Here is a 14019-nt window from a genome sequence, read left to right on the forward strand (position 1 = left end):
GACGTACTTCTGCCAGGACTCTTCCAACCAACACTAACTCTCCTCTGCACTCCTTGTGGCAATTCATTCCTGCCACCAGGAACACAGCAAGATGCAAAGATGCGGCATTTCGTACAAGACCACCACCAACAACTGCATGGGCTGAGCTTGCTCAAGCATCTTCTAAAGGATCTTGTGCTGTTCACAGTCTTGCCCTGGATACTGAAGTGCTCAGGAGTTTGAGCACCAGTTGGCGATTCCTCCATGAAAGAAAATTCAGGGTGGGTGAAAGGCTTTACTGGAGGGGTGTTTGTCCATCCCCAGTGAACTGGAGTTTGCAGTGAGGTGGCCACATGGGGCCAACCCAGCCACCATTAGCACGCTGTGGCTTTCCGTGAAGCAGAAATTGGCCCACGGTGAAAAGCAAAGGAAACTGCAGGAGATGTATTCAACCACAACATTTTCATAAGCTATTAAAGAGTCAAAGCAAATGTCTTAGTTATGTATTTGTGAAAACTTGCCTTAAAAGCTTTTAAGAGGTCATTAATATTAATTGCTGAGGTTTTTTGTGATCTGAAAGATCAAAGAGAAGAGATTTGTTTCTCAGCCTAGTGAGAGCTGGGCATAGGACATTCAACTACCTAAAGATAAGGTTTCCTATTTTTCACTTACTGAATAAGCAGAAAAACATTTGCAGAAAGCTGATGGGGAAGGAAATACCTTGTCTCAGTAATGATCGGGTTTCTAAAGATTCTATCAACTTCTATGTTCTTTTAAATTTAATAAATCTATTAAATGTGTTCAGAATGATACTTTCCATTCAGATGGGGACTTCCAAATGAGATTTTCTCTGAATACTTTCTGCAAAAACTTACACCTGTGATTAAGGGTGCGTTGGCCTTTGATGGAGGCAGTTACAGGTTATGCCAGGTCCATATGCTGGGCTGGGATCAGCACAAAACAACAAAGTGCTGGGAAGATGTGCAGGCTCACGCAGCCCAGAAATTGTAGCCTCACTGGAGGGGAGCTGGATCAGAGAGGGACAAGCTGCCCCTCCTCAGAGAGATCAGCAAATGAGACAAGACAAAAGATGGGTCCTGCTCAGCTAAGTCTAATAGGCTCTGGAAAAGCACCCATGAAGTGCAGAGACAGGCAAAGTAATGAAAAAATAACATAGGAAAAGAGGTTGAATGGGTGATAGAACATATTGTAGATGCGGGTAAAATTTCTATATGAAAATTAAAAATACTGGAGGAACCCTAACAGGTACAAACAGTGCATGAAAAAGTAATATACAAGTAGTATATGGTGGCAATTGAGTACTCTGGTTATGTGTTTTTTTTAAAAAAAGAGTATTTAAAAGGAATGGGGTTTTGCATTCAGTGGTCTTGAGATAGCAGACATTTACATCTGAAAGGCTTTGGAAAAAGTTTGTATCATTAAAATGGGCAAGTCATCACCAGAAGGCACAGCTGGCATTAGAAGATTAGCAGGATCCAGAAAGGTATTTATTTGGACTATAAGATAATGTTTCAGTTACTGTATATGGCTTTAATGTAATGATCATGGCTAGAAGTAAGAATAATCACGCTTCTGTGTATAAACCAACTGCTGGTGGGAATAACCCTGTCAGAGTGTTAGTGTACAGTGTGTGCATTACACACACGCACACATGCAGTGTGCATCTATGTATACATGCTCCGTTCAGTGGTTACACTGTTGGCCTCATTACTGCTGGCAATTCTAGCTCTGGGCTGGATAAGGAAAATTTCATACATAATTGTATTTAAAGGTGAGCTCCAAGGAGAATTTTTATTAGGATTTCACTGTGAAATTAAATCTGCATGTAGTTCACAGCCTGAGCAATGTCACATTTTAAGCCTTAAACTTAAAGAACTTAAAAGCAATAGAATAATTTTTAAGGTTTTTTTTTTTTTTTTTTTTTAAGATTCAGGGACCCTTTGAGTAGTCTACACATTCCCCATGTAGTAAAGCTGAAAATATTTCAATGTTCTGGAAAAAGGAAGCCTCATTCTTACAAGGGAACTTGTTCTAGCAGTTGAATAAAAGGTGATGAAATGAGATTGCTTCTTAACTCCATCATTTGGTTAATACACTAGAAGACAAACCCACCTGAATTCTCAAGTCCCATGTAAAGTGTTTTGGGGTCATTGTGTTAAAGGTGGAACTTTTATATCCTCTTCCTCCACCAAGCTACATCTTCCTGCTCCAAACATTCCCCTGGACTCAGGGGCTTGTGGTTCCTGAAGGCTAGTCTTACCAATAAGACTGGGAAGATGGTGGCATTGAGTACCTTGACCTTTTCGGTGTCCTTTGTCACCAGATCCCCTGCCCTGTTCAGCAGCACACCCACCAAAGGTGCACACAGCAGGCTGAATTTTATATTTCACACAAATGCCGTATTAATAAGCTGCAATACAATGCCGCCACCAAACTTACTTCACCAGAGGAAAACCAGAATGTTTTGCAGCAGAACAAATGTGTAACTGCTGAGCTGGCCAATTATTTGATTACATTTTTTTTCTGTATTTATGATATTTTTTTTTTTAAAAAAAAGAGCTCAAGGTAGGCTTCTTACAGCTGTAAGCATTTCTGCTGCCGCTTCCATGAAGAAAGCACTCCCAGAAGCTTTTGCTATTTCTTAGTGGGAAAAGACACTCAGAGATATAAATATTGCTAGGAAAGGCACCTCCTTGACCTTCAGCTAATCAAACAAAGAAAAAAGAAGGGAAAAAAAAAAGAAAAAACAGAAATCAGGCAAGGCAAATGAAAAAATCCTATATTTTGTTCTATGGAATAAATTTACTCATGTATTTAGTCATGAAGAGGAAACAGCTGTCCCTAGGTAGACACTTTAGTGTCAGAATAATGTTAACTGAGGCAAAAGGTTGTAGGATTTTTTTTTTTAAATATGCAGTCCAATTTTCTTGAGGGAGTTCCCTTTAATTTGCTGCATGAAATCACAATATAGCAGCGCTCTGAAACGCTGTTAGCCTGCCAAGGTTTTTGGGATTGCTCCCTCCCCACTAGATTTTCTTTTAACAAACTTTACCCTAAAAAGTGTGTTGAGCTGTTTTAGGAGAAATCTCATTAAAAAAGCATAATCTTCTTTTACCGCATGGAAAATGGAGAATGACTTTAAGGAATGGTGGTGTATGTTAGGGCGTTGTGGGTATCGTAGCTCAAGAGATTGCTGGGTTGCTTCTTTTTCTTCCTGCAAAACTATCTAAGCCAAATTTGTGCATCTCACCCTCCTCTCCCATGCCTCTGTAACCTTCTTTGCAGATGTGAATTAGAAATAAAATACCACATTTCTGGTATGGTGCTGCACAGCTGCTCATCACACCTGCACTCGGCAAGCAGCCGCAGTCTCTGCCTGCGGGCTTCATGCCCAGCCTCTCACAAGACTCGGCCTACGGTGGCAAAGGGAAAATGAACGTTTTACTGGGGATTAGTGAAGATCTGGGGCTGGGGAGGGTGCTTCTGCAAGGAAAAAAACAGCTCTTAACCCAGTGGGGCAGCAGGAAGTGTCCAACACTTGCTCATCTCTCTGGGTTTTGCTTCGCACTGTTAGGAAGGGCTACAGCCTTCGTGTGCAGGTGACGGCCACCTCTGAGGGCAGAGGTGGTTTTGTGATCACATATAAGAGCCTCCAGGTTCCTCCTGCCACTTCAAACAACACAAGTGAACTTGTACTATTATCTGAAAGACAGGAGCAATTCACGGGCTGTAATCACAAACATGCGTAGTTTTTTTTGTGTAACAGCTCCTTTGCCTGATTAAATGGATGTGACTTCATAATGTAAGATCTTCTCCAGTGTGAAAGATGCAAACATGTGTGAAACAATATATTAACTGCTCCTCCTTCGTTGTTCCAGGGGTGCCACTCTGCTCCCTCGGTGGTGGGAACCAGGCAGGAGCCCTGCAGGGAGACAGGTGGCGTGCGGGGCCGGGGGCTACCTTGCACACTGTGCCTTAACTAGCACCACTGAGGCTCTCAAGCCCTCCGTGCAGTGACAGCCACAGCGGGCATGAAGGGGAGCTTGCAGTCTGTGCAAGGGGCGCAGCTTCCTTTGGATATTCACCTTCTGTAGGCTTCTGCAACACAGGAAAACTCCTGATATTCTTCCTCCTTGCTACTGGGGTAGGGACTTCTATGCTATCCCACTGAAAAATCAGCGCCTGTGCATTCAGCGTTCACACCAAATTCCAGCAAATGACAAACCACCATGAAAACAACAGCCTTTCCTAGGAGCAGCACTAACCTCTCCGAGTGTGGCTCTCGCCTTGGAGCAGCTGTAAATCTACTTGGTGGTAGGGCCATGAGGTGGCCAGCTTGACTTACCTGACACTCCTGGGGGTCTCTCCTTTTTTTGTTCTAGGCAGGTTACAGTGTAAAGAGATAGCATGTGTCTAAATTGTATTAGGTTGTCTTTAAAAACAAAACCAGGAACTGTTAACCTTTGGAGTTAAAAAGCTCCCCCCTGCCCTCAAATCTGCAAACTGAAGATTTGGATGAGTTATTATCTGAACCAGATTTCCAGGAGGCTCATCTCCGCACTAAGCCAGAGGCTTTCCATCATTATAATCATGGGCTGTGTTTGCCTTTTGATCTAAGCCATGCTGAACTTCACAGGAAACATGTCAGAGGCAGAAAAGCCTAAGGCAAGAAACCCTGACCAATGAAAAAGAAAATCCTTTTGTCTGACTTGCCTGGTCTCCCAGATGCCTAGAATTATAATTAAAGCTAAAGAGATATTTTCTAGATAAAGTCCATGGCTCATTACTGCTTATAAGGGAGATGGATACTAGAAACAGTAGAAATAGAATTGCAGAAACATATTTTTGAGTTCCTAAAAGTTCCCCATAGTTCAAGGGAAAGATCTGATTCTTCCAGGAGTTAAGGATTCCTCTTTATCAGATTATTACTGATAGTAATTCCCACACAGATCATAATTCACGTTATCTCTTCTTCTAACAGAAGACCAAACTGCTACCTTAGTTGCTGACAAACATGGATGTTTGCATATAGCTAGATATATATCGATATGCAAACACATTTACATATTATGACTGTTAATCACAGCAATTTGTTCTTTTGTAATGTAGGGTATACATAAATGAACTTTGAAAGGTTTTTGAGGTGGCTGGGAATAAGAGATGCAAAGCAGCACAGGACATCAAGAGCTGACTATTCCTGACCCTTCTGATTTTCACCAACCTTAAGTAATTCTGACAGCGCCGTTGTGAGACAAACAAATGAATATGATTATCCTTGGTTTTACAGCTGGAGATACACAGGCACGCTGGCTGTAGAAGTGGTGTTCTCTGTGGCTGTCCTAGCAATTCAGGTGCAAAGCCAAGAACACAAATATTGGCCCATTTTACACTTCCACATGCTGTCCGCCAGCAATCCACTATCTCTACTCTTATCCCACATTAAATGTAAGCCACACTAATTTCAACTTTACAGTGAGTTGTTTTGCACAAATAATGGCCAGAGATGAAAAACCTGTATGGAAATCCCCAACAGTGACACACCTCACCATTTTTAACATTTAGCCATGGGGCTCTCTGATCGTCTCTGTCCTCCCTCAGGTCTCATTCTTACAGTTGATTTCTCCTGGCGTGGGGCTGTCTTTTTGCCTCATAGCACAGCAGTATTTGCTTTAATGCAGTGCCATTGCTCACTTGGACAAAAATCTTTCTTCTACGTAGACTAGTGTATCTGTGATCAAGAGGGCAAAAAATAATGCAATGGATCTCCCACTGTTAAGAAACACTTTTCTTTCATACCAGCTCCAATAATGGGAGTTCTGTCTTTGCTCACCCATTTCCTCATTGATAAACTTACCTGCCGGTGATCACAGTCCCTCAAGCTGCTCAGATTTTTAGAAGAACAGCAAAGTTGAACTGGCAAAGTGGCATTTTTGATCCACTGCATCGGGTTTATGCCTCCTTATCTGGGAAAGGAGTCGAAAAAACAGGACTACTTGCTTCAAATTCCAGATCAGATTCTTGATCTTAGAGCTGGCCTTGTGAGTTAGCAGAGGTGCCTGCGGGAAGTTTCCATCTACAGTGGCTAAGTTATAAATGAATACTTTGTCTAAACCTCTCACAGCACAAGGATAAGATTTCCTGAGGTAAGCACTAATGATGAAACACCAACCTCTCTATTAATTGTGCATGAACTAACACCAATTTTGCTAATGAGTTTCTGGTCTCAAGCAACAGTTTATAATGCTGATGTTTAATCTGTACAGGAAAAAGTACCTGCTTTTTCATACTTGAAAAATACCAGCAATGCAATAAAAACTCAGCAATAAATACATAAGAGCGTGAATGCCATGATCACTCTCTACAGGTAAATTTGTCTTCAATTCTCTGCCATTACTTACACTTTGTTCTTCAGACAGAAAACAAAGCACAGAGCTTCTGGAGGTACTTGAAATAACAGTGGTGTGAAGAAAATCTGTCAAGTATGTGGACTTTCTGAAAATTCAAATGATGGTAAAACCTCTGTGCAGGGATGGGAATCAGAAGCCCAATGTGCCATCCAAACTGCCCAGAGAGCCTAAAGCTGCTTTAAGCGAGAGCTTTAACTGTCTAGAAGCCTCATCTAGACTGTCTGTAGCAGTGAGGGCTTCACCCTAATTGAACTTTGTAAGAAAAGGCAGTGATACCATTGCTTAATTGTGAAGTTATTAGGGTTTCATCGTTAACTGAATGGACAGCCAAGCCCTAGCTGTGGTGAAGCAGATACACCACACATGTTTAAGAACACAAAGTACAATCTGAGCTTTGAAGAAGCAGCCAAAAGACAACAATGCTGCAATACACAAAAGTTTATTTTTAAGTTTTTCTTGTCTGAAGGCAAAATATAATAGAACCTAACATCAATGTATTTTGTACAACAAAACAGTTTTCATATGAGAACAGACAATCCATGAAGAGTTTTTAAGTCTCAGAACTGCTTCCCTTTTTTATCATGCTTTCTTGTGGTCAACAAAAAGTTGGCACAGAAGATGTCATGGCAGTCAGTCAGCGGGCGTGCTCCCTCAGATCCTCGTCAGCTGGTGCCACAGACTGGAGGGCAGGATACTTTCTACTTTTTCCATCACAAAATTTAAAGGGGCAAAGAGGGTGCTGAGAAACTGCAAAGAAATCAGATACACATTCAAATCAAAATCCAGGAGACAATACACCTCAAGAGAAAGCTGTCTGATAAGACAAGAAACTCTTGCTGCATTCCTCTGTAAAATCCTCCAGCATGATAAAAATTAAATAATTCACATATAAAGACATTCTGCCAAATTCTGAGTCTTGCATATATACAGATTTCTGGATTTTGCAGTAAAGAAAGCAAGAGCCCCATTTTTATGAAGATCAAAGTGATGAACTACAGAAGTTTTCACACATCTCACGTCCTCGATTCAGGCTCATACTGAAGTCACAAAAAGCTCAAACCAAAATCTACTAAAGGGAAAGAGAGGCTTTTTCATAATGGCAGAATCTGCCAAACCACCTCTCACAGACAAACAGCATGTCTTTAGATTCAGGTTTAAAATGGTTCTGGGTTATCTATGTATCTGCTATACACACCGAGGCATCACTAACTGGAATTTATCTTAACATCCTCCCTCTATTACAGAACACAGTTGGCAATGTTGAAAGAGGTTTCAATATATTAATGTTAAAGAGCTGCAAGAGGTTTGTGTTTCAGCTACTGCTCTGCAGTCGGCATAAAACATATAAACTCCGCTTACTGCACTGATGTGTATATGACGTCTACTCGGTAGGTCAGTATTAAAGCAAATCTGGTCCTGGATGTGTTCTCTTTTTGCCCAAAAGAAGTCTCTCTCCTGACAAAAGAGAGCATCAGACTTTATATATCCTTTTAATGTTCTGAATTTGTCCCATATATCTTTAGGCACTTGATTCAGACGTGGGGGTCTGGTCCCCCTGCAGTCACTGAAGAAAACTGGACAGTAATTCTACCCATCTCAGGACCAGAATTGCCCTTTGAAATTGTCTGTTCCTTCTCTACCCCCAGCCAGGTTGGGCTTTGTCTTCTCCTGTAAAGCAAGGAGGACTGCAGCACAGTGTGGGGTGCTGGCCCGCCCCAGCCACACTCCTGAACTGTTAGCTCCTGACACAGTTCTGGCCCATGCCAGCTAGTCTCTCCTCAACAAAGCCCAGGCAGAGTTTGGGGATAGCACAGGGCAGGGACAGTTCCCAGCAGCCCAAGGATGGGGTCATCCTGCCTTTGAAGGGAGGAGAGTTTAGAGGTACAGACATGAACTGTGATGTGTCACTTGGCCTTTGGAGCCACAGAACAAACAATATTTTATTACTTAATAGAGATATGTCCTCAGGCTTCTAAGTATCTAAAGTTAAGTATGAAAAATTCAATTTCAAAAATTGTTACAGGTCTGTGTGCTGCTGAAGCACAGCTATCTATGACAAATGTATTTAAAATATTTCAAAATTTCAATATTCAACAGCAAGAGATTACAACCATTTCATGCAAGAAAATACCTGCAAACAGTTTCACTGTTTAACAAAATGGGTTCTGTGCAGAGTTTAACTGTAAAAATGTACGATGTTTATGATGCTTATGCATTTTAAAGGCAATAGTAAGCATTCAAACTCTTTTTTTCCTCTTGGACATGTTTGCATGCAGTACAGACACTACATCATGGACAACTTGTTCATCATGGGAAAACCAGGTAACACCATCACTGGTAATGAGATTTTGTCATAAGCACAGGTCGAAGAAAAAACTTCTTCTAACTGAAGCTGAACAGAGTATTTCAGTTGTAGTGCTAAAGGTCAAGCTGTATAATGTGAATCACAGCTGAATTAATGTAACACTGACCTACCTAATCTTAGAGTTTGCTATTACTATTTTAAGTGGCTTAGCTCGAGTAGAAGCATTCCCTCTGGTTAACCTGTGAACTGTTTAAGTATGTCCCTTTAATTTTGTCAAACGCAAAAGGCTCATTAGAGGATATTTTCTGCTCTTTGAGTAGCACTCGATCTTTGTGGTAAGCTTGCACCATCACACCCACTTGGATAAAACTCAGCTTTGTAAACAGTGCAAATTACATACTTGTTAAATCAATGAAACAAGAATAACTTGCCTGACAGTAAGTTTTATTGCAATTCGTAGGAATTTTGTTGCTGAAGTAGTTGATTGTATCCTATAACAAACTCAGCAAAGTATCTGTAGCTTAAAATGAGCCAAGTTTTTCTCCACCTGGAAAATTAGTTGGTCTACAAAATACATTTAAATTCATGGATACCAAAGCCTGGCTTCACTGAAGTCCAAGCAAAACCTTTGCTGGCAGCAAGGGGTTCAGGATGCCACCTACTTTCTTGTACAAGCCCATGCAGACAACATCTGTGCTGGGGCTATCTGGCCCTTGGAAAGCTGGTGCTCCTGTCCTCAGACACCACTGGCAGATGCCTGTCTGGCTTGTTTGCCACATGGTAGCACCCAGGAGGGCTTAGTCTGTGCAATACGGAGGTATTTGGGTTTTTTTTCTGCCTCTCCTTTTGACACTGACTGTTTTTTCCACATGGAACAGAAAAAACAAAAGCAGCAGTAGAGTAAGAATTCAGGGTGGCAGAACTGGTGATGGAAGACCTGTAAAAAGTTTGCTATTACTACTTTCTATTTTAAAAGAAAACTATCAACCTGGTTATTTCAAAGCTGGCAGAAAGCAGCTTCTAAATAGCACCATTTGATTAAAAAAGACATGCAAAAGTGTCTTTTCAAGCTTTTCCACTGTTTGGTTGGTGTTTGTATGGAGGAACTGACTATTTATTGCTCAGTCCCTGTGATCGGATTTGCATGTTCCCTGCCTCAGCATTTGTAGAGGTCCAAGCAGATGAAATATCTCCCTAGGCAAACCTGATTGCTGAACTGAGGTCTCATCCATCATACAGGAAATACTGAAACAGATCGTGTCAGTGATCTCAGGCAAAGGAATCAAATCAGAGAAAAATTAGTCTTTCTAAAGTTTAACTCATTTTGAAAATGTAACTAGGCACCACACTTTTAGACTGTTGACTCAAATTATATAGTGACGCCCTTGTTAATAAAACTCTCAATTTTATTTTAGATATTCTTATTGCTACCATGTTATGACAGGACCTGCACTTACATATTTTTAGCCATTTCCCAGATATTTTTATATTTCTACATGACAATGAAAGAAATTCAATACTGCCAACACTGTGCTGACAATTTTATCCAAGCCATGCAATCAGAAATTTGTTCTGCTTATATTCATATCTTAAGTGACTTCCAAAAGCCTTTTGTTAGAAAGCCTAGCAGAAAATTAAAACCACAAGCTATGAAAATGTTTCTCCCTAACTGAGTGAAAATGCTAAGATCTGCTGTCATTTTAAAGTTATTTATATTCAGTCTGACAAAATAATCAAAGAAGAACTGGAGTCTTTCAATTTTATTATGGGAAGAGTCAAACTTACTTCCAGGTACAACACTGGGGATATCTAAACTTGCTGCTGAACTGGCAGGCAGCATTCAGAGCAGGTTCTAGCTCTAAAACATGGGTGCACTGATGGAGTTTCGGGAGTTCCATCCTGCACTGAACTTCCCAGAAGAGAAACATTTTAAAATGCCTTTGACTTCCGCATCCAGTGGGGGAACGCAGGCTGCCCTAAGGGATTATCACAGTGGCACAGGCCACCTTTGGCAGTCTCACATGTGGAAGAGGTCCTCAGAACCCAAGGGCTTTTTCTGCCTTAAAGAACCCAGTGTCTGGGTTAATGGGCTATGGAAAAGGTGCAAGGAAATGCTACCTGGAAGACAGGTCAAAGCCAGTTCCCAACACCCAATCATGCTAACTTATTCAGGTTTTGTGAAATATGGTAAATATCAACTTGCAGTAACATAAACCTGGGCCATGATGGTGGTATTACATCTGTGCAATGCTTTTGGGACTGGCAGGCATAAGAGAAGGAATAATTTTGACCAGTGAAAATTAAAGTGTATGTGCACAATTTCACAACATAATATACCATATCACAATGACTACCAACCGTACACGAATAGGCAATTCAGTGCACACAGCCACAGCAACAGTCAGCACATTCATCTTTTAGCTATTTATGAAATTAGATATTTATGAATGATCTTCCCTAAAACTGAAAGGGAAGCTGGCCAACCTATCCTATCCTATCCTATCCTATCCTATCCTATCCTATCCTATCCTATCCTATCCTATCCTATCCTATCCTATCCTATCCTATCCTATCCTATCCTATCCTAATACGGCTGCATTTCAAAGAGATGTCTGCCATGATCTTCTTCAGTCTCATATACCTGGGCTACTTTTCCCAGAGGAGACCACAAAATGAGCCTTCAGAATCACAGCCTTTCTACGAGCTACTAAATGAATGTCACAGGCTTAAATTCTGCCCTTCCATGTACAACAAAAACTCAGCTGCTGCATGTAGTGGATTGTGAAGATTAAGATATAGCTAAATCAAGTCACAATACATGTTAACTGACATACTAACTGCATCCATACAGGTTCAGAGATCTTGAAGTAATCTTGCCAACTTTATGCACATGATGCAGCCCACATTTCAATTCTATTTGTCTGTGCTTATTTTACTGACTAAGAGCTTTACCTCCTCTGATATGCAGAACTTAATAACCACATACAGAGTCTTGGGGTATCTATTCTATTAAGACCAATGGCAGTTTCACTTACACATCAGGGAAATAGATCCTTCTGGTCTGACTCTACTCCCCAGATGGCTTTGGAACCTGTAAGCTCCAAACCACAGAGAAACAATTACTAATGCACCACCAGTGTAACTTCTGATATCTCTGTTTGATTGCACTCAGCAATCAAAGCCAGGTGAGTTAAGCCCATGGAGACATGCTACCAATTTTCTCCGATTCCAGCAGCTCACTGCCTGTAGCAGGAGCACTAAGTACAAAATCTCATCATGCTGACAGCTTGAGATATACTCTTTGGTTCAAGATACAAGGCCGACAAGCACAGGAACAAGGCTAACAGGGACAGATTTGGGGTCATTAACTGTGACAGGATCAGAAAACTGAAGATTACATTGAAAGAGTGCTCAAACAGGGATTATCTTTTTCAACGATTTAAGGAAAAAAACTACCAAAAAAGCTTTACAAAGAAGTGTAAGATTATATGCCTGAGCTACACACTTACTGTCCACCAAACGCCCACATATATACTCAAGAAACAAAATAAACCAATAATTTTTCAGGTTTGTTTCAGCACTTCTTGCTGATAGAAGTGGTATCTTTTGCTACAGCTCATCTTATTTTCTGTCTTCTAGAGCTAATGAAAGAAAATTCTTGATGCAAGAACTGTTGCTGAACCAGATCTCTATCATTCACAAGCCTGGGTGGTAGAAGACCTGGTTCACCTGCAAAGGGAGTCTCTCATCACTTGCAAAGGAGTTTGAGAACGTACTTACAATCCGGAATTTGCCAAAGCCTTTCAGCCTTGCCTCTTCCACCCCACTCCCTAAGCCCCCAAATCAAAAGCACCAAAGACATTAAAAACAAGACCAGGGGGCTATTTTGGAAACACAAGACCTACAAGATATACAAATATATTTGAGAAAATATATTACAACAGAGGATATTCAGTATTTCTTGGAGAAGAAGACAGGGTTTTTATTATTCTAGAACTCTTCTGTAAGTGGCTTTTTCATATCCTAGCACACTGGAGCAGTGATGTTCTTGGTTTTGCAAAGAAAAAAGTGTTTAGCATAATTCATGGCCCTTTCCCCTCATCCTCCAACATTTATTAATGCTTGGTGGATTAAGAAAGGAGAATTAGCAGAGACTTCCCTGGATGTAGTTAAGTAAAGCTATGAGGCAAATATTGAGACTACTTCCTTCATGGCAGTTTGAGGAAAGAACACAGAAATTTGCCCTGGTTAACAGTACACTCTATTTCTGCTCATACTAAGAGTTTCTATTGCACTGGAAAGCACGGCACAGTCACTATGGCTCTAGACAAAATAGAGGGGTTCTGCAAACCATTATTAGTTTATTTTATTGGATTATGTATGAGAACACAGATATGCCCTTCTCCCACCAAGCCTTTTTTGGCAAAATCACAAGAGATCTAGCCTAACAAAAGAGTCATATAAAGCAGAGAAGACAGACAGTAGTGTGTTTTACTGATTAGCTCAAAAGTCCCCCTGCTCAGACATGTCTTGACATTTTATTTATACTGCCGAATATGCAGATATTTAATACTCAGAAGTATTTAGCTCAGCTCTTCCTGCATCTGCCTCTTTATTTACCAGAACAGAGCAGCAGCAGAGAATACTCACAGCTTTTGCGAAGACCCCCATAAGCTCTGGGAACTGATGTGTCAGGAGGGCTAGCATGGCTGTGAAGGAACATAGTCCAGCAGTGAAGAGTATGAAGAAGGGAAGCTCTTTCTTGGGGTAAACTGAAACTTCATGAAATGCTGTAGAAAAGAAGATGGGAAGGGGAATGCATTATACGTTTAAAAAAAAAAAAAAGGACAACAAACCCAAACCAACATTCTAACATGGTTTAAACAGCCAGAGACACTCAAAGATGCTTTTGAAGGAAGGAATATGCAGAAGGTCTGAAACATCTAAGGCCAACATTATCACTGTGTCAGTCATTTTACTGCCAAATAATTCTCATCTAAAGATCATATTTCTGGCTTACTCTGGTCCTTTGTACGTGTTACTTTTGTCTTTCTTGTGTCAGCACTAACCATAATGCAGCTGTGCAACAACTAACCCTGGAAAACTAACCTACAAATAAAACATTCACTTTTTTATGCAGGTCATTGACTAGTCACATGGCTGCATGTTTGCTAATGCTGATACACAGAGAGTGCAGAAAGACGCACCCAGGAGCAGCAGGGAGACCAACCCTGCAGACGCATGGTTGTAGATTGGTTTAAGCAGGCTGTAAAACAGCCTTTGTAACAGTACTTTCTGAGGGTTTAA

General features: G+C 40.9%; 1 protein-coding gene across 4 annotated transcripts in view; it reads right to left on the reverse strand.

The window, feature by feature from the left end:
- Nucleotides 1–6830: 6830 nt before the first annotated feature.
- Nucleotides 6831–14019, reverse strand: part of ST7 (suppression of tumorigenicity 7) — a 157602-nt gene continuing 150413 nt past the window's right edge. For all 4 annotated transcript variants that reach the window (XM_074870211.1, XM_074870212.1, XM_074870214.1 and 1 more), the window contains 2 exons: nt 13363–13502; nt 6831–7154 (listed from right to left, as the gene is read on the reverse strand). In XM_074870211.1, the coding sequence (XP_074726312.1) occupies nt 7059–7154; nt 13363–13502 (236 nt within the window). In that variant the 3' untranslated portion in view covers nt 6831–7058. The remainder of the gene's footprint in view (nt 7155–13362; nt 13503–14019) is intronic.

The sequence above is a fragment of the Strix uralensis genome, chromosome 5 (genome assembly GCF_047716275.1).
Source record: "Strix uralensis isolate ZFMK-TIS-50842 chromosome 5, bStrUra1, whole genome shotgun sequence".
In the NCBI taxonomy this organism is placed as follows: Eukaryota; Metazoa; Chordata; class Aves; order Strigiformes; family Strigidae; genus Strix; species Strix uralensis.